At 40.8% G+C, this 19,098-nt stretch overlaps 1 protein-coding gene across 1 annotated transcript in view; it reads right to left on the bottom strand.

The window, feature by feature from the left end:
• Window positions 1-13,600, bottom strand: part of TYRP1 (tyrosinase related protein 1) — a 63,780-nt gene extending 50,180 nt beyond the window's left edge. The window contains exons 1-7 of the mRNA XM_080371879.1: window positions 8,631-13,600; window positions 7,661-8,134; window positions 5,968-6,290; window positions 4,474-4,678; window positions 3,362-3,529; window positions 1,651-1,830; window positions 132-278 (exon numbers count right to left, since the gene is read on the bottom strand). Of these exons, the coding sequence (XP_080228005.1) occupies window positions 132-278; window positions 1,651-1,830; window positions 3,362-3,529; window positions 4,474-4,678; window positions 5,968-6,290; window positions 7,661-8,042 (1,405 nt within the window). The 5' untranslated portion in view covers window positions 8,043-8,134; window positions 8,631-13,600. The remainder of the gene's footprint in view (window positions 1-131; window positions 279-1,650; window positions 1,831-3,361; window positions 3,530-4,473; window positions 4,679-5,967; window positions 6,291-7,660; window positions 8,135-8,630) is intronic.
• Window positions 13,601-19,098: the final 5,498 nt, after the last annotated feature.

The following is a 19,098-nucleotide window of genomic DNA, read 5'->3' as shown; positions in this document are numbered from 1 at the left end:
AAACAGACCTTTACAAAGGCATCAAGTATTGTTTGTGAAATTTGAACCAACTTTTTTGTATGATGCATAAACTTAAAGGAAGAAAGGCATGATGGAAAAAAAAGAGGGAGTATCTAGGTTAGACAGTTTACCTGGCCACTCAACTTCGTAGCTGTATCCCAGATTTTCCGGTGCAGTAACAAACATTTCATTATTGGTAACGGGGGGCCAGAAAGGCACCATATTGTACTGTCTGTTATGTCCAATAGGGGCATTCTCCAGTGGATATGTTGAGATATCTAAAATTAAAAGTCATATCACAGTTCTTAAATAAAAATCAAAACAATTTGCACTACTTCATTTTTGTTTTCCAAGAACTACTCTGGGTTTTGAGTACCTATTTTTTTTTTCCTAACCTAAATTAATCCAGAAGGATTGGTTTTGCAGTGTGACAGGTAGAGAATGAAGGACTCTGCTCTGTCCAAAATCAAGATCACTAACGCACCTCTGTTTTTTTAACAGAGACCATCAGTAAATTGTAAAACTTTCTGTCTGTCTCATGCTTCTCATTTCTTCTCACAAGGAAAAGAACAAATATATATATGGAGGACTTGGGAAACCTTTTTGCTATAGTCTGGCTTTGTCTGATTGAAACAGTGATGAAGAGCACTCTCATGCAGTTCAAGAGGGCAGCTGATATGAACTCTGGTGAAGTTTTTTTCAATGTTATGGTAAATCAGGAGGAAGTCAGCTGAAGGAAAAAAAAAAAAAAAAAGGAAGAAAAAATTCATCTTGGTAAGCTGATGCAAAAGCTTGTGATAGGACATGTGAGTACCACAAGGGGATACAATTTATCTAGTTGACATGATAGTTGACATGGGAAAAATACATGAGGTAGGTTGTGGAAGCTGCACAAAGAAGTCTCAGTTGCACATCAGCAGCTATCTCCTGTAGAAGAAGAGGGGCTGGATTTTCCTAAGAGGAATGCAGTCACTGTTTTGTGCAGACCAATGCACAGACACTAGGATTACACAGATTTCTACCCCCAGTTCACTGATGCCAATATCCTCTTTCTTTATTTCTTTATTCTTCCTTCTTTCCTTCTGTAAAATTCTTTCCTTCTGTACTTTCTTCCTCCCTCTCCTTCAATTACTCCCATATTCTCTTTCTTTCTTCTTTTTGGAGTTAAAGAAGCAAGGGCAGCAACAGTGACCATCCTTTGAAAGGATATGGAAATGGTTATGGAATGCTGGTAGTAAAAAAGGTGGTCAAAATGAATCAAGAAGGTGTGCATGGCATCTGATCTTTGACAAGAAGAAACATAGGTATTTACTCTGCACAACAACAGAACTTCCGTGAAATATTTAGACCTTCTGTGGTTACACTGTTTTTGCTTTATGGAGACAATGTATTTCCACATTTCCTTTTCTCGAATTGTGCCTGGTATCTCTGGCCAAGTCCCTTCACAAACAGTGATGTGAAAATGGATGTCAATGAGGTGATGAAGGGAGCTTGCCTGTTATTATACTACCTTTGTTAACGATACTGTTAAAATTCTAGTCCTTTCTTCTAAGCTTAGGGGCATCTTGCTGTCCCACAACAAGCAGCTGAGTTCCTGTGACTACAAAGACTGACAGCCACCCATCCTGCCTCTGTCCATGAACATGTTACCTGCAGAATACCTTCTCAGCCACTCATCAAAAACAGCATCAGTAAATGTGTGCAGGAGGACAAAAATGGGATCATTTGGTGATAAATGAGTTTGCCCTCCAGTCCCATTCAAAAATAGATGAGCCAAGTTGTGAAGACTTCGAACTGCTGGGTCGTATTTCCCTGAAGGATCACTGTACCCTGAATATGCAAACAAAGAAGAACACAAAATATCCCAGTGAAGATTTTGTTTGGAAGCCGCAGTCCCAGCTGGATACTTTTTTCTCTGAAAGGCTGTCACGTTGCGTTGCCTTGCTTAACATAATGAAGTAGCTAATTCTCTATCTACTGTCATTTGAGAAATGTTGTTAGCATGCATAATTTTGAGATTAAAATTGTCTTTACAAAAGAATGCTGAGAATGTAGAATATGGGGTGGCTGAGATCTAATGCAAAAAATGGCCAAAATAAACACATCATAGCATGGAAATAAAGGTATATATTTGCGACCTACATGTTTCAGCATAACTGAAATGATTGCATGTGTTTCCTACGGCTGACTTAAGTGTGTATATGTTGCCATCTATCTTAATGAGCCAACTTTTATGTTTCAATACAACATTTCCAAGCTTACGGCGAACACACCTCAGGAAGTTTCATGTGCTGTTTTTTGAGTGAAGATACCCTATGCAACTCTGTTAGTGCGGAACACCTCATAACTCTCATGTCAATGTCAGGATCTGAAGCATCATGAAAACCTCTCTTGTTTTCAAGCTTTGGCCAAACCTTGCAGAGAAAGGTCTGTGCAGTTCAGTGGCTAAAGCCTTGTTCAGGTACCTAGATATTGATAGCCCATTTGTCAAATGTGGTAAGTATCTAAAACTTTCATATATATTTAAAAGGTTGGTGTAGATTCCTGTTTTGTTCTCCAAGAGAAAGAAAATGGAGCAGATCCTTCCCATCATAGGTGTTACCCCTCTCCAAAAGAGCCAGAGGATCTATGGGAGGTCTGGCAAGGATATGAACTGTGACTTGGTAATCTTTTCTCAGGAATCCTAGTCCTTCCTGTTAAAAACTCTGGATTATAAAGCACAGAAGCAGTTGTCAGGATAATGGCTGAACAGCATGAATCAAATCTTTAGGCTGATTTCTGTGCTAGTGTATGTGTGTTCAGATACCAGTGACAGAAAATTTTATTTTATATGTGTAGAGGTTAAAAAGCAAGTCATATGGCTCAGAGAGAAGAACTAACATGTAGCAGTACATCCTGTATCCAAACATCAGTTACTACTTCAGTACCATTTCATTAAACACTACCAAGGCTTGCAACAATTTGTATTACTTGCTTTTGTTGGTTTTAATTCATATACAAAAGTAAGTGATCATCACTTGTTTGCCTCATTTAAGGATGCAGATGAATCAATAAGCAGGCAAAGGCTGTCTCTTTTCAGCAATGGCAACCTATTACTTGCAAGGAACTGATCTCAGCTAGTTTTTACTTAGTGACAGACTTTTGAGGCTTTTAAACATTGAAAGAATTGACATAAGCTATAAAGTAATTTACCCAGAGCTTGTTTCCACTTAATACTAAACTAATACTTTATGCTAAGAACAATGTGTTCTTAGTGTCCAATAGACTGTCTCCAAAGTTGTACTTCCAATACGAAAAGTGGCAAGCTGGCTTCCTTGACTTATTTGGAGTTGTCTGATTACCTTTTATTTGCCATAGTTACCTTCTACTGTGTTACGGAAACTGTCTGTTGAATTGGAATAGAAAGGAGGAGTGTCGAATACACCAACTTCCAAACACTGAGCAACATCCTCAGGCTCTGGGAGATGCTGTACCATAGGCCGTGCAACGTTTCCAGCAGGATTTCTTCGGATGGGACCACCCTCAGTGCCTAGGAGTGGAGAGAAGAGAGAAAACAATAATGCTGCAAAACAGTAGGCAAGAGTCTGCATCTTTCTAATGACAGCCATGGGGGAAAACCTCAAACCCTCACAAATGACACTTAAACTGAGCGAATGGGTCAGTTCCTTATGTCAGACAAAGACATGAATCTTCATGGGGTCCTGTGTGTCAGATCCTTTGCACCAGGATTTAAAAAAAACATCTAGAAAACTGTTACTGAAATTTGTGGTTCTGTAAGTGCTCTGGGAAAATTTTCTATAGCTTTTAAATGTGGTTTCTTGGTGATAACTAGGACAAAGGTTTTGAGGATATCCTGATAGAGTAGCTGGGGAAAAGACTATAGTTGATTATGTTGGTGACTAACCCAGTATTGTGGGTTTTCCCTGTTTCCTCCCCTATTTCCTTGAAGATGCTGAGTTGTGGCTTGAAGGTGATGACCATACAAGAATCTTGCTGGTATTTTTTAGCTCTTGTAGCTGAGGTAGATGTGCTTGGATTCAATATTCTTCACATTCAAAACATGTTCCACATAGTTAACATGGGGATTTGTTAGATGTTTTAGGAGCAGAATGCTGTAAAGGTGGTAAGTGGAGTAGTCAGAAGAAAACTTTAGCTTCAGTTAAGAAATGCAACTGCTAGATTTAATTATTTATGGTATAGGAGATGAATAGATACTGCATAAGAAAGAAGTCAAAACATTGAGCTTTTCCTGTACTACAGGCTCCTGATCAAATTTTGAGCTGCTTGGTGCCTCAGTGCAAGAGAGATGATAAACATGTACTACCTCAGAACACTGATGAAACTCAGAACAAGAGTATTCAAATATCACTTTAAGACTTTTGGGCTTGGAAAAGCCATTCCAATGTAAAGTATTTTATGTATTTATTATTAAAAGGATTTTCTTTCCAGATATCTGTCAGCAGTCATACTTACTGTTACAGATAGTTCCCAATGTTTCATAGTCTTCTATATTTTCACACAACACTCGCCACTGAGAGAAGATTGAGTTCTGGCTGATAAGAGAAACATCAAAATTGCTTCTAGCTCCCATCAAGTCATCCGAGCAGATATCACAGGTGTTTTGTCCTGTTGCAAAGTTCCAGTATGGCAGCCCAAATGTGGGGTCCTGCAGCATGTTCTAAACCACATAAATATGGTGTTACTACATGTGTGACCCAGAAAGCTATAATATGTACTGCTAGAAGGATGTTAAAATACAGTTAAACACATCTTAGTAAGAGTTAGAGTCCTGACTTATGGAGGATAGGAAATCTATGGAAAATCCATGAAATCAATGTAAAAGCTTTTGGTAGTTTTTAACACTGATGCCTTTTTTCATCAAAACAGAAAACTGGACTATTGAATTGAGTCATGGATCTCCCTCATTAAATAAGACAGTGTTTCTTCCATGAAACTATATCATGAATACTAATACACATTACTTAATACTGATATCCCATTTTTCCAAATATTTTTAATGGCCTGTCAACAGAAGCAGTGTTTATAGCACACAAAGTAACTAAGCCAACTGTGGAATGACTGAGCAGATGGAAAAGTTCTGGAGTGTGTCCTGACTTTCAATATTTATATAACAGGATGTGTTGGCCAGCCAAATTAGCTTAACTAATGATTACGTTTACTGACATAAATAGGAATATGTACTAAATCACCAAAAGCTATAACTCCTCAGGGCTTCCACATAATGAAATGCCACTGATGTCAAATGTGTTTTTGAAGGGAGGTTGTGCCTCAGCCTGATACAGAGCCACTGACGCTAGTAGAAACACTTGAAATGCTTTCAAAGACAGTTTAATCCTGACCTTGAAAACTTAATTCTCTCTTCTTTAAGAAGGATGATGGTCCATAAAAGAATGTATTTCTTTTATGGATAGGTCCACACAAGGAAAGGGAAACAAAAGAATCACTGATTTGTGGAACGGAATATAATGAAAAACCAATTTCTTTAACCAGTTACACTAATTATGCAAATAAAATGTGATTCTGAATCCCCAAGCAATCTCTGTAATACTTTAGAATTTCTGCTGCTTTGATTAGTCTAACTTAATCAAGAATCGTGGCCTTGATATTAAAAATAACGCTGACAATAACTTTTGTTGGTCTAATAAAATGCCTTCTATGGATATATCAAGAATTTATATCTATTTTTACAGGAGATTTTTATGTAGCTTTTATGTTTTCCATTGCTCCGAAGGAATGCACCTCTTTAACAATGACAGTCTAAATTTCTAAAGTCAAAATGTACTTTATGGATTGCAGTATACATAATGAGTTACTGAAATTCAAGCAGAATTATTTCTATGTGTGGAAAGAGCTGCTATAATTTTGCTTGTTGGAATATGGGGATAATCTCTTTAACTGTACAAAACACAGCATGAACACAAGGCTCAGCATTAATGTGAAATTTACCTGCATGTCTCTTTCAAGCTGCAGTAGATGGTACCTATGCCATGTGACAAAAGCTGGTCCCTCATGAGAGAAATCAACTCCTCCAAAACTCTGCTGCCCCGCACCAAGGAAAGTCTTCCTGACAGAATAATAGTGAGACCACACAAAGTAGTTATAAATGGAGATATTTTCAAATTGTGGTGTGTTGCCATCTGGTCCAAATATTTCCTCACGTCTTCGTGTGGCAATAACAATGTCAGGATGGATCGTCACCTTGGCTTCGTGTAAGGCATTCACAAAACGCCTCCTTTCTTCTGCGCTCAGATCCAAAAGATTCCTCCTGACTGTCAGGATATAGAAGCAGCAAGTTACCAAAGTAATAGACACCCAAGTCTGATATCACAGGATTTATCTATTTTGCTCCTATTAATCCCAGGTAAGTCCCTTCTTCCTCAAGCATTCATCCATTTTTTATTGGGGCAATTCATAGAGTATTGAGTGTAAATTGAAAATGTTATTTATTATCAGAATCATTGTTATCAGAATATCATTGTTAATGAGAACAGGCCAGAGCGTCAGGGGGTGCAATCTGGCTTAGCAGATCCAATTCATCAGTTATACTTCCTACTTTCTAGTTTGCTTCTTGGAGCTCAAAGGATGAATAAAAACCTAAGGTCTTTCCTACAGCTCTCAAAAAGTAGTTTTTAAGGAATCGTATTGTTAAACTTTTGAATTGGTAACTCATCCTTTGTTAACCCTTGCTGGAATAAACTCATGTTCATGGAGTGTTTCCTGTCAGTTAAAAATAATGTCAGTGCTGATTTCTGTTTCTGTAAGAGGCACTGCACATTTGTGCTAGACACCTGTTTTTTCACATGTCAACAGAACCCATCACTAATTTGGGAGGATTATGGATTTTACCGGATTTCAAAACCACCTTTAAACCTTCACTAGTAAAGACTGAAATCTTTTTCATTCAGATGGTTTTGACTTGACAAGGATCAGTCTCCAAGCTTGCTTGTCTTTTTAAATTTACCTACAATGTTCAACATTTTTCCAGTCCCATAAGGATTTCATATCTGTTTAAAGGAACATTAGACATCTCTTTACTGATATTCTGGACTAAACTGAAACTGGAGAACTCTCAGAAAGGTCCATCAGTCCCTGTGCTGATTCATCTGAATAGCTCATTGTCATGGATTAAGACTTCTAAAGACATCAAAAACAACTAGGTAAGTAAAAAATTACAAGGCCGGGTACATAGTTTAGAAATTAATTATGGGATTTTGAATTAAAAGAGCTTCTGTCACACTTGAAGTAGTCACAAGGTATTAAATGTGATATCTAGGTATGTATTATTCCCAGACATACTCACAAACACACATACGTGTCTATATACATTGGTTTACTCTTAAATAATTCCAAAGAATACAGTTTTTTCAGCCTGGATGTTCTATTGCTTAATGGGCTTGGTCCTAATCCTGCAATGACTACAGGTTTTGTTTCTGCCTTTTATTGGGCAGCAAATGCAGGTGCTTCGTACGCAGACTAAACAAGTTATCTATAGCTGCCTTAATAACCTCTATGATGATATACATTTGCTAAATAAATATAAAAGGCATTTTGTATTTTAAAGAAAAGAAATACGCTAAGTACATTTATAAGCAAGCACTGCAAAGAGGCAATTTTCATGTTATATTTCTGATGCTCTTACCTATATTGATTCGTTGGCTACAGGTAGGTCCACTCCAGCCAGGGCGACATGACCCACAATTGTAACCAGAAAAGTTACCATTACAGCGGCAGGTTTGGTTGAAGAAGCGTATGGGCCATTGCTCACGGTCATCCCGCCCATCATGGATGTACTGTGGGCCGTGGGGCCGTGAATCGACAGTCACCTGTACGCACCGACCCCTCCCTGTAGACACGCCACACCGGTCGGTGCCTGGCCCAAACACCGGGAAATAGTCTGGGCAACACATGCCACTCCTCAGGGATTCGACGGTAGCGCACTGGCGAGGGAACTGAGCTCCAGCTTGCCCAAGAATGCTAAGAAGCGGTGGCAGGGAAAGCAGCAGTAGCACAGGGAACTGCATGATGGTGGATCCGGCAGAGCCAGCTCCTTCCAAGAGCTGGCTGTCCACACACGCTGACTTCTTCTCTCCTGCAACGGGACACCCAGCTCCCTCTGGAGGGTGGGTGGGGTGGGGATGGGGATGACGGGAGCAGGGGGGAAAGAGAAAGGGTAATTAAAAAAAGTGATACAAACCACCAGGCTACCCCTTCCACCCCAGAACATTCCTCCAAACCCTGCACTTCAATATTCTAACTGGAAAAAACAAACTCTGACTACAGACACTAATGTTCTTCTCTCATTATCTGCACAAAAGACAATAACACCCCGGAGCTATATTTGATCATTGACTTCCCAAATGTTCATTTGCATTGTACATCTGCCAGCCAGATTTATTTCACTACCACAAAATGCTAAAACCTGTCTGAGGCACGAGTTTTTTTGAACCCTTTTTCCCAACCCTCCCTCCCCTTCCCCGTTCTTGCCCTTCTTTTCTGCACTTCACTAGTGTATCTTGTTCTCTACTCAGCAGTTCCTGTCTGTGTTCCCTTGCTATTGTCTAACGGCAGCTCTACCAGAAAGTGAAGCTACAACGCTTCATGCATTGTACCTGTTCTTTCTTTCTGGCACCTCTCCTCTGCTGAGATCCTGTTCTATCTCTGCACGTCCTATGGCTGTGTCTAACCCGAAATAAGCGCTGCTAATTTCTCTCCTTGTTCAGTCTGCCTACTAATCCTTCTCCTACCAACACAGTATGGCTTGGCCTCACCCTCCTTCTTCTATTAATCCCCTTTCTACTTCAGTGCATTTCCCTGGACTTTAAGTACTTGAACAGCACATGATTTCTTTCATGCTTATCTCCTTGTGATTTTCCAAGTTTTAGCAAAGGTCAGAGACAAATACTTGAATTCAAAACAGAACAACTGTGAACGTTTTTGGTTGTTTTTCTTTTTTTTTTTTCCTTTTTTCTTTTAATTACTTGCAAAGAAAGGCTCACTTGAAAACAGACAAAGAACACTGGGGAAATTCACATTCAACAGACATTAAAATAAATAATTCTTCAAATAGCATTTCCAAGATCAGGCCAAAGTAAGTGATAAAGATACATTCTTTAGAAAATAAAACACTCCAATCTTAAATGTACAGCTTTAAGTTTAACTATTTTTTTGATAATCAAATAATAAGACAATTATCATATTGAAGTATGAAATGAAATGCTAAATTATGAGAAGGTGCTATGAAAGGTAATGAAATAAAGAAACAGAAAAAAAATATCTGAAATTAACAAAATGCTTCTCTATTCTTTGCAAGGACAATCTCCATGGAGCAAAACTGGCCTTATTCAAGCTTTTGCTCTCTTTCTTATCTATCAATAAGGGTGGCTTTCAAGGGATGAAGATATTTTGTCAAGAAACATCTGAACTGACACCAACAAAGCACATCAACAAGTTTTCTGGAAAAAGGTTCAGCCACAGTGTAACTCACATTGGGCAGAAAATGGATAATCTACTCCTGCTTCTCTATATGCAAGTCAAAATGTGAGAGTGCACACAATTCTGACAGGCCAATGTAATAGGTTATATTGTGCATTTATTCTTGCTAGCCTGCCGTGAACCACAGCAGTGAACATTGCCATCTGGGTCTTGTATAACCAACCATGCTATAGCTTGCTTCAGTGTGGCATGAAGGCTTTTAGCGCACTTCTCCATATCTTTCATTCATTCTCCATTTGTGGATAGGAATATTTGATAATCCTTAAATAAAACTCTTCCCTTTTCTGGTTTTCATTTTATTCTCCATTTGAGCCTGTTTTCTCTTCTTTAGTAGCCTGTTCTGTACCCTGCTTCTTTCCAAGCTCAAACCTTTTCTCTTTGAACATGTCTGTTGGAACATGTGACCCAAATTCACTATTATTGCATCAGAACATAAATCAGAGCTAGTAAAAAGATTCTTGACATTTTATCTGAAAAGAACTCTCAGATCAAAGAAGCAGCATACAGGTTTTAGCTATGAACATCAGCAAAGACAGCAAATTCATAATAAACTTAGAAGGGAAAAATCCTGCTCCTTAGACCAAACCCCAGTTAAGAAGAGCAAACAGATATACTGACTGTGGTTGCCTGCCATCATAAAACTTCCCCTTATAATGATGAACATGATGCACACCTTTTGTAAGTCTTCTGCATAGCCATCACCTATGAATTTTGTTCAGCAAGCTACTAGAGGTGTGCAGCTGAGGATCATTTCCCTTCTTTGCACCTAGATGTTCCCCTGGGTCTCCTGCTGGAAATCTTGCTGAACAGTTTGGCGGTATGCAATCCCTTTTATAGTATTTATTTTTATATTCTTGCCCTTAAAGACTCCTGCTCCCCTACTGTGCCTGGAAAGATTTGACTTTGGAGATTATCCAAATGCACAACATCTGTTTCTGTGTCTTTGTTCAGAAAGAGCTTGTCTACATAAGCAAGATAATGCGGAAAATGTCAGTGTGTGAACCTCTAGCTCACTAATTGCCTGTGTGGACTATAAGTCCTGCAAAAAGAGTTAGTTAATATGCTAGGCATTTGTATATAGTTTGCATAGTTTTCCTTGTGTAAACAGTTCTTGATGCTGAGACCAGGTCTGTATGCAGCCACGCGAGGTTTAGCTGTGGCCTATAGTCTAACCTACTGGAGGATGTTACGAAAATGTAGCCAGTTCTGTTTGCGCTTGAGTGATAATGAAAGCTGATGTGCTGGTTCTGTCTCACCTCACGATATTTAGCTACAGAGTCAACCATCAGTTCTTTGGGAGCTACCTTAGATATTTACCGAGTGCCCAAGATTTACAAATTCTTTAAACTATTATGTACTTTGAGAGCTAGTATAGTTAACTAAGATTTTTATTGCCCAATCTCAAGACGCATGGACTCCTAGAAAAACTAGATTTTGCTGACTTCACCTAAGTTGCATAGGAAGAAGTTTAGCGTTATTACTGTTATTTGTGTAGCACCTCTGGTGTGATGACACCACACGACTAGTGTTTGTGAATGGAATATTGGAGTGGTCAAGTGGGTGAATTTAGCAGTGGACAAATGAGCATCTGAAATGAAGATACAACTGTGGTAATCCTCACCATCACAGTCTTAGGTTGAAGGTTTCCAAACCTTCCGAGGGTTTAGAAATCAACAGCTTCATCTTCAACTGGTGTAAACTGATTGACGATTTGCATCACCTGTGGATCTTGGCTAAGTCTTAAATGCCTGAGCTTCTTTTTGTAAGTTTTTAGTGTTGTTTGTTTTGTTTTCTTCTTGTAAGTACCATCATTAGTCAATATTTTCACAAAATAAACAAGCTCCTCAGTTTAGAGCCAACTTTGAATTGTTTTGATTTTTTTTTTCCTTCCCAGTAGAACAAAATAATGCTGCTTTTATGAAAAAAGCAGAGCTAAATATCGCTTATATGAAGTGGTGCCTTTGAAGATGAGTCAGAACTGACCTTCTGCTTCTTAAACACGTTAGTACAACACAAATGTTCAGAAAATTTGGGTTCACATGTGAATCCAAATGCTGTATGGGATCTTTCTTTCTGAAAAGTGAGTTACCAGAGGACACTTAATACGCATCTGTGTCTAGATGTGAAAATGTGAAAATATAATTTTCTGGAATGAAAATGTATATATTATATACCAAAATTCAAGGAAAATGATTTTTAATTTATTAGATTCTAAAAATGTTAAAATGAATATGAGAAGCCACTGTCAACTTTTCATTTGAACTGGGAAATATACTTTCACATATTTTTATATAAAATGATATTTCTATGCAACGCATATGGTATACAGTTCTAGTGTTTTATAGAGAGATTGTTGTTATTATTAACACAGATGACTCACTTTTGCTTTGCTTTATAGCTACACATAAATAAAATAAGGTTTATTGAAAGTGCAGGCAAGTTTTAAGGAGAAGAGTACTGGAAAAAAGATAGTTTTGTCAATCATTTTATAAAGTAAACTTGCATTTTTCATGGAAAGGAATTACCTGAGATGGTAGGTATGATAGAATTTGCTCACGGATCATACAGCACTCCCAGACCTTTACCTCAACTTGAAAATGTCAGTATTTCTTGAGATAACTGGTGATGTACATATTGGAAAATATGAAATCACTTTTTTCTTTTTTTCTGACTAAATGAGGCTTTCACATTCAAAATTAAAGAAACAAGGTCATTTTAACCATTCCTCCTCCTCTCCCCTCCAACAAAGGAAAGAGTTCAATTGAAGTTACAGAACTTCTCCTAAGGACTTTAGAGGGCAAAAATGGAAGACCAGCTCCTCCAGTAAAGCTGGCAGAACCTCTGAAATGTTTGTGAAAAATCTGAGTGGGATTCCATGTTCCACTAACACCCTAAGTGCATACACTCCCTATGGGGGTCTCGATGTGATGAGTTCAGAGCCTCAGCAATGTTCATTAAGGTGCTGATTAGCACAAGCTGAAGGTCATCTCTATCACTGACGAGAAGCCAGAAGCCAGGGGAAGGGCTTTTCAGCAGAAGCTGTTCCTGCTACCCTGTCTGAGCCGTGTTGCAGCTGCTCAGCAGTTCCTGTCTGTGCCCAGGCTGGCTAACATTCACCTTCAGCTCCTGGTTCCCTTCCCATGGGGAGCAGCCAGCTATTGCTGGTCCGACACCTTCACCTTCCACCCTTGTGTGTCTATGATTGCAAGGGTGCCACTGTGCCCTAAGCCCAACAGCTGCTCTGAGCTACCCAGGGAGGGAATCTGGGACTCTGCACTGTGTTCGCTGTTGAGCTGTGCTTGGGCATCCCTCAAGAGCAATGTTTACCTGTTTATATATGTCATCACAGTGTAATGTTGCATGGTTAGATAACTGAAGTAGTTGAAGGGTATATGAGTTCATATGAAACAAATTGGTTAAAGTTGTGAATTTAATGATTTATACTTTAGCATTCACCAAATACATGTTCATACCTGCAGGAAAAGTATCCTATTTTAAGACACAGATTATATTAAATGTCTTGATTATGGTACCAGTTTCATGGCAAGCCTAGCAGTATATTTTGCAGGAGATAGCATGGCTACAACCACTTTGATCATTGGTTTTTGTTTGATTTTTATAAGATGTTTCTTTGAAAAGCATTTTTCTGAAAAAGAAAATAATTACATACATTTCAGTTTTGGGAAGAAATGAAAAATTTCAGATACAAACATATTTGAATAGATTTTACAATTTTAACTATAAGACAATTCCATTGTACTGCAGTAAACTAAAGAAATCTAGATTTTTATGCAAAATGAACTAGACAGACTTTGGAACCAATTGACAACATCTCACATCTTAAAAAATAACAAATTTAATGACAAAACAGTTTTAAAACCGATGAAAATATATATTAATAAACAACCAAACTTTTGAATTTCCAAAAGAACAGGGCTTTTTGATAAGCGTGCAGAGACTGATGGCACAGATAGCTGATAACAGCAGTAAGCACTTGTTAAAGTCACTTTCGGGGTAAATGTCAAGGTCCTGATATGTCAATATTGACAGTACAAATATTGTAAAGCTTATTTCCTTTTTTTTTCCTCCCCCCCGCCCCCCGCCCCCCCAGCCCCCAGCTTCCACTTTTTCATGTGATACTTTTGAAGGAGTATCTCCTGATGTGTCTGAACCAAGATGGAAAAATGAAGCCTGGCTGCTCACAGTACAAGCCAGGTTTTCCCAAACTTCTTGTTGGACAGTGACCCTTGATAAATGCGTACTAGTCAAAAATAAAAGACTTCCTTGCACATGCATCTACATCATCAGGAAGAAGCTGTCAGCATACAGTAGCTGTATTGGATCCTACGATTATGGTTTTTGGTTCATAGGCACTTCTTGCCTCCCCTCCCCCTGGAATTAATGCCAGACCATTCACTTTGAAAGTATTGTTTTTCATAGACTAGGTTGGAAGGGACCTTAAAGATCATCTAGTTTCAACCCCCTTGCCACAGGCAGGGACATCTTCTACTAGACTAGGTTACAAAAAGCTCCACCCAACATGACCTTGAACTCTTCTAGGGATGGGGCATCCACAGGTTCTCCACACACCCTGTTCCAGTGTCTCACCACTCTCACAGTAAGGAATTTCTATCCTAATATCTAACCTAAATCTATCCTCTTTCAGTTTAAAACCATTACCCTTGTCCTATCACTACATGTCTTTGTAAAAAGTCCCTCTCCAGCTTTCTTGTAGGCCCCCTTTAAGTACTGGAAGGCTGATTATAAGGTTTCCCCAGAGCCTTCTCCAGGCTAAAGGACCCCAGCTCTTTCAGCCTGTCTTCATAGGAGAGGTGCTCCAGCCCGCTGATCATCTTTGGGGCCCTCCTCTGGACCATCTCCAACAGGCCCATGTCCTTCTTATGCTGGGGACTCCAGAGCTGAATGCACTAGTCCAAGTGGGGTCTCATGAGAGCAGAGGGGGAGAACCACCTCCCTCAACCTGCGGGCCATGCTTCTTTGGATGCAGCCCAGGATGCAGTTGACTTTATGGGCTGCAAGTGCACATTGCTGGGCCATGTCAAGGTTCTCAGCCACCAATGGCCCAAAGCCTTTCTCCTCAGGGCTGCTCTTAATCCATTCTCCACTGAGCCTGTATTTGAGCTTGGGATTGCCCTGACCCACATGCAGAACGTTGCACCTGGCCTTGTTGAACTTCATGAAGTTTGCACAGGCCCCCCTCTTAAACCTGGCAAGATCCCTCTGGATGGCATCCCTTCTCTCCAGTGTGTTGACTGCATCACTCAGCTTGGTGTCATCAGCAAACTTGCTGAGGGTGCACTCAATCTCGGTATCCATGTTGCTGACGAAAATGTTAAACAGGACTAGTCCCAATAACACTCCCTGAGGAATGCCACTTGTTACTGGTTTCCACTTGGATCTTGAAATGTTGGCCATGACTCTTTGAGTGTGACCTTCCAGCCAATTCCTTATCCACTGAGCAGTCCATCAATCAAAATTATGTCTCTCCAGTTTAGAGACAAGGGTGACATGCGCGACGGTGTCAAATGCTTTGCACAAGTCCAGGTAGATAACATTAGTTACCCTTTCCTCATTCACCAATGCTGTAACCCCGTCGTAGAAGGCCACCAGATTTGTCAGACACAATTTGACCTTAGTGAAGCCATGTTGGCTGTCACCAATCTCCTCATTATTTTCCATGTGCCTTACCATGGTTTCCAGGATAATGTGCTCCATGACGTTACCAGGCACAGAGGTGAGACTGACCAGCCTGTAGTTTCCCAGGAGTTCCTGATTTCCTTATTTTCCTTTTAAAAAATGGGGGTTATGTTTCCCCTTTTCCAGTCAGTGGGAACTTCACTGGACTGTCACGACTTCTCAAATATGATGGACAGTGGCTTAGCCACTTCATCCGCCAGTTCCCTCAGGACCCGTGGATAGATATCGTCACATCTAATAGACTTGTGCACCTTCAGGTTCCTTAGATGGTTTCTAACCTGATCTTTTCCTACAGCAGGTGGTTCTTCATTCTCCTAGTCCCTGCCTTTGCCTTCTGTGATTTAGGCAGTGTAACTGGAGCACTTTCTGGTGAAGACTGAGGCAAAAAATTTGTTGAGTACCTCAGCCTTCTCCATGTACTGGACTAACAGGTCTCCCGTTTCCTTCCAGAGGGCCCACATTTTCCCTAGTCTTCCTTCTGTCACCAATATACATATAGAAGCTTTTCCTGTTGCCCTTGATGTCCCTGGTCAGATTTTATTCTACCAGGGCTTTAGCTTTCCTAACCTAGTCTGTGGCCACTTGGAAAATTTCTCTGTATTCCTTCCAGACTACCTCTCCTTGCTTCCATCCTCTTTAAGCTTCCTTCTTGTGTTTGAGTTTGTCCAGGAGCTTGTTGTTCATCCATGCAAGCCTCCTGGGGTTTTTGTCCAACTTTCTCTTCATTGGGATGCAGCACTCCTGAGCTTGAAGAAGGTGATCCTTGAATATTAACCAGCTTTCTTGGACCTCTTTTCCCTCCAGGGCTTTATCCCATGGTATTCTCTCTACCAAGCAGATCCCTGAAGAGGCCAAAGACAACTCTCCTGAAGTCCAGGGTAGTGATCTTGCTGTGCACTCTCCTCACTGCCCTAAGGATCTTGAACTCTGCCATTTCATGGTCACTGCAGCTGAGTCTGTCCTTGAGCTTCACATTCTCCACCAGCCCCTCTTTGCTGGTGAGACCAAGGTCCAGCACAGCATAGCATAGCACCTCTCCTTGTCGGCCTCTCTATCACTTTAAGAAGGAAGGTACTATGAAAGATTCCAGAAATCTCCTGCATTGCCTGTGCCTGCTGTGATGGAGAGACGGGACGCAGCTTGATGCAAGCAAATGTCAATTTATTGTACAGAAGCACGAGTTTATATACACTTTCAGAAGCTGCGCGTTTTAAACAGATTGGTTCTTGAAGCTAAGCCTTGCATGCTAGGCAATCCCTGATTGGTGGTTAACTACCATCAATTAACAGCAAGGTGTTACCTTTCCTGGGCGCCATCTGTCCCCCACTCCCCTGTGCTCTCTCAGCATGACTCATCATGTTAATTGTTGTGTCTATTCACACTCCTTGTCCTCCCAGGGTTCGTGACCTACAAGCTCGAGCACATTCCCCTCAGCTAACTGATTGCCACGCACGGTCCTAACTTCCAGCCCGCTCCTGCATGTGCCCTGCTGTGTTGTCCCTCAAGAGATATCGGAATGGTTGAAGGCCCTCATGAGGGCTAGGGCTTGTGAACATGAGGCTGCTCCTATCTGTCTGCAGAGGGCCTCATCTTTTTAGTCTTCCTAGTCAGGCAGCCTGTAGCAGATCCCCACTATAATGTCACGTGTCCCTGCCCTTGCTTTAATCCTGACCTATAAACTCTCGGTCAGCTCTCTTTCCATCCCCAGGCGGAGCCCCATGCACCCCAGCTGGTCATTGACATAGAAGGTGAGACCCCCTTTTAATCTCACCTTCCTGTCCTTCCTAAAGAACCTGTATCCTTCCATTCCTACACTCCAGTTATAGGAGCCATCCCACCATGTCTCCATGATGCCAATAAGATCATAGCCCTGCAGGCTTGTGCACATCTCTAACTCCTCTTGTTTATTCCCCATGCTAGGTGTGTTTGCATAGAGGCATTTAAGTTGGACCTCTGATGAAGCTGACTTACTTTTTCTATTCTTACAGATCTGCTCTTTCTCTTTCGTTCTTTCTAGTATCCTGTCTTTCACTTTCTATTTTGAAAGCTCTGTTTTTATACTCTACAGTTTTTTCTCTGTGTTGCAAGCATCTACGCTGGGTCCTTGTGTTGTTTCTTATTGCTTGTCCTTACAAGGATTCTGAATAATGTCTTTCCTCTTTCAGTTTATGGCAGTCCTAGGCCTTTCTGGCCACTCTTTGGTGCCCCCACTTAATCTCGCTGACCTAGTTCTAGTTCTGAACAGGGTATGGCTCACCTTGGGTCAATGCCAGTGTAATACAACATGTGGGTGCAGCACGTGGTGAGTCACACTCAGTGCACTGGTTCTTCATCACCTACAACCTCAGTGGATTTTGTTAGTGGTTTACAAAGCACAGTGCCAAGCATGATTAAAATCAGGCCTTTGTCTCTAATTCTGTTATCCTTTTCTGACAAAACTGTCTGCTTTTCAGGTCTTTCCCTCATCTGTATTTCTTACAAACACTCGCTTGTTTTTTCTTGCTCTTCTAATACCCTGTTAGATTTTATACTAGTGATACTCATTTATACATTTATACATTTATAAAGAGACATTATAGGTAGTCAAGAAGATGTTTCAATACATAAAATTTCACTCCCCTCCCCTCCCAGCTGTTGAATTTAATATTACCAGTGATTTGACCTGGAATGTTTTTAAGAAGAAATACAAAAGAAGCTGAGGTAGCTGTCTAGACCTTAGGTCCAAAGGAGCAAAATCACAGAATGAGAGAGGATCTCTTGGGCTGGAAGGGACAATCTCCTGCTCAAAGCAGGGATGACACTGAATTCAGCACAGGTTTTCCAGGTCTTTATCCAGCTGGATCTTAGAAAACTCAAAGGATGGAGATGGCACAACCTCTCCCCGCTGCAGTTCCACTGCTGGGCTGTCTTTATTCTAGGCCACAATCTGGCTTGTGTTTTTGGCAGCCAACCTTGACAGGCTGCTGGTCAGTGCCCTCAAAGCTGTCCTTTCTCCTGGCTGTAACAGCTCTGGTCCTGCAGCCTTTCCTTGTGGGGCAAGGGCTCCAGATTTACCATGTTGGTGGCCACCTCTGTACTTATGCAGGGATCTGATGAACTCTGGGAAGAGAGGACGGTCCATATCCATCCCCCACAGCTGCTCCCTGGCCCTGCTGGCCCCAGCCTGCACCCTTGCAAGGCTTTCCCTTCCCAAGTCAGGGCTTGGCCTCACCCTTGTTGACTTTCATGGTGTTGTCAGCCCTTTCCTCCCCCTGTCCAGATCTCACTGGACTAAAGGCTGGCTCTTCAGTCTGGTGACTGCCCACCCTTTGGCGTCAGATGTAAATTTGAGGTACTTGCCCTCTGTTGCCTCCTCTGGCTCACTGGTAGAAATGTCAAACAGTACAAGTCCCTGAATAAACTCTGTGGTACCTGAGTTGTTACTCACCAGAGCATGAACACATTTTCCTTGTTCATCCTTTTACCTTTAGGGTGAGAGTAGAAGCTTTTCCTCTTTTCCCTGATATCACTTGCTTTCAGCTTTGCTGTGCTTTAGTTTTCCTAACACCATCCTGGCATACCTAGGCAGGTACCTTCTTCTATTCCTCTTTTGTGGCTAGGCTCTGCTTCCATTTCCTATACACATTCCTTTGCTATCACAGTTGCTTTTTCTATCAAGAGGGATGGGTATTGTGACTGAAGGATGTTGTTCTCATGACCTTCCAGATTTTCATTTTCCTTCAGTGGGCCTCACCGTACCAGTTCTGTGAATAATCCAAAGTTTGCTTTCCTCAAATCCAGGGACTGTGCTCTGCTGCTTTCATTCCTTTCTCTCCTCAGGACTTTGAACTCGTCTGTTTCATTGTTGCTACAACCATTGGTTATCAC

This window comes from Falco punctatus (genome assembly GCF_963210335.1).
Source record: "Falco punctatus genome assembly, chromosome: Z".
Lineage (NCBI taxonomy): Eukaryota > Metazoa > Chordata > Aves > Falconiformes > Falconidae > Falco > Falco punctatus.
This window is presented reverse-complemented; position numbering and strand designations above follow the sequence as displayed.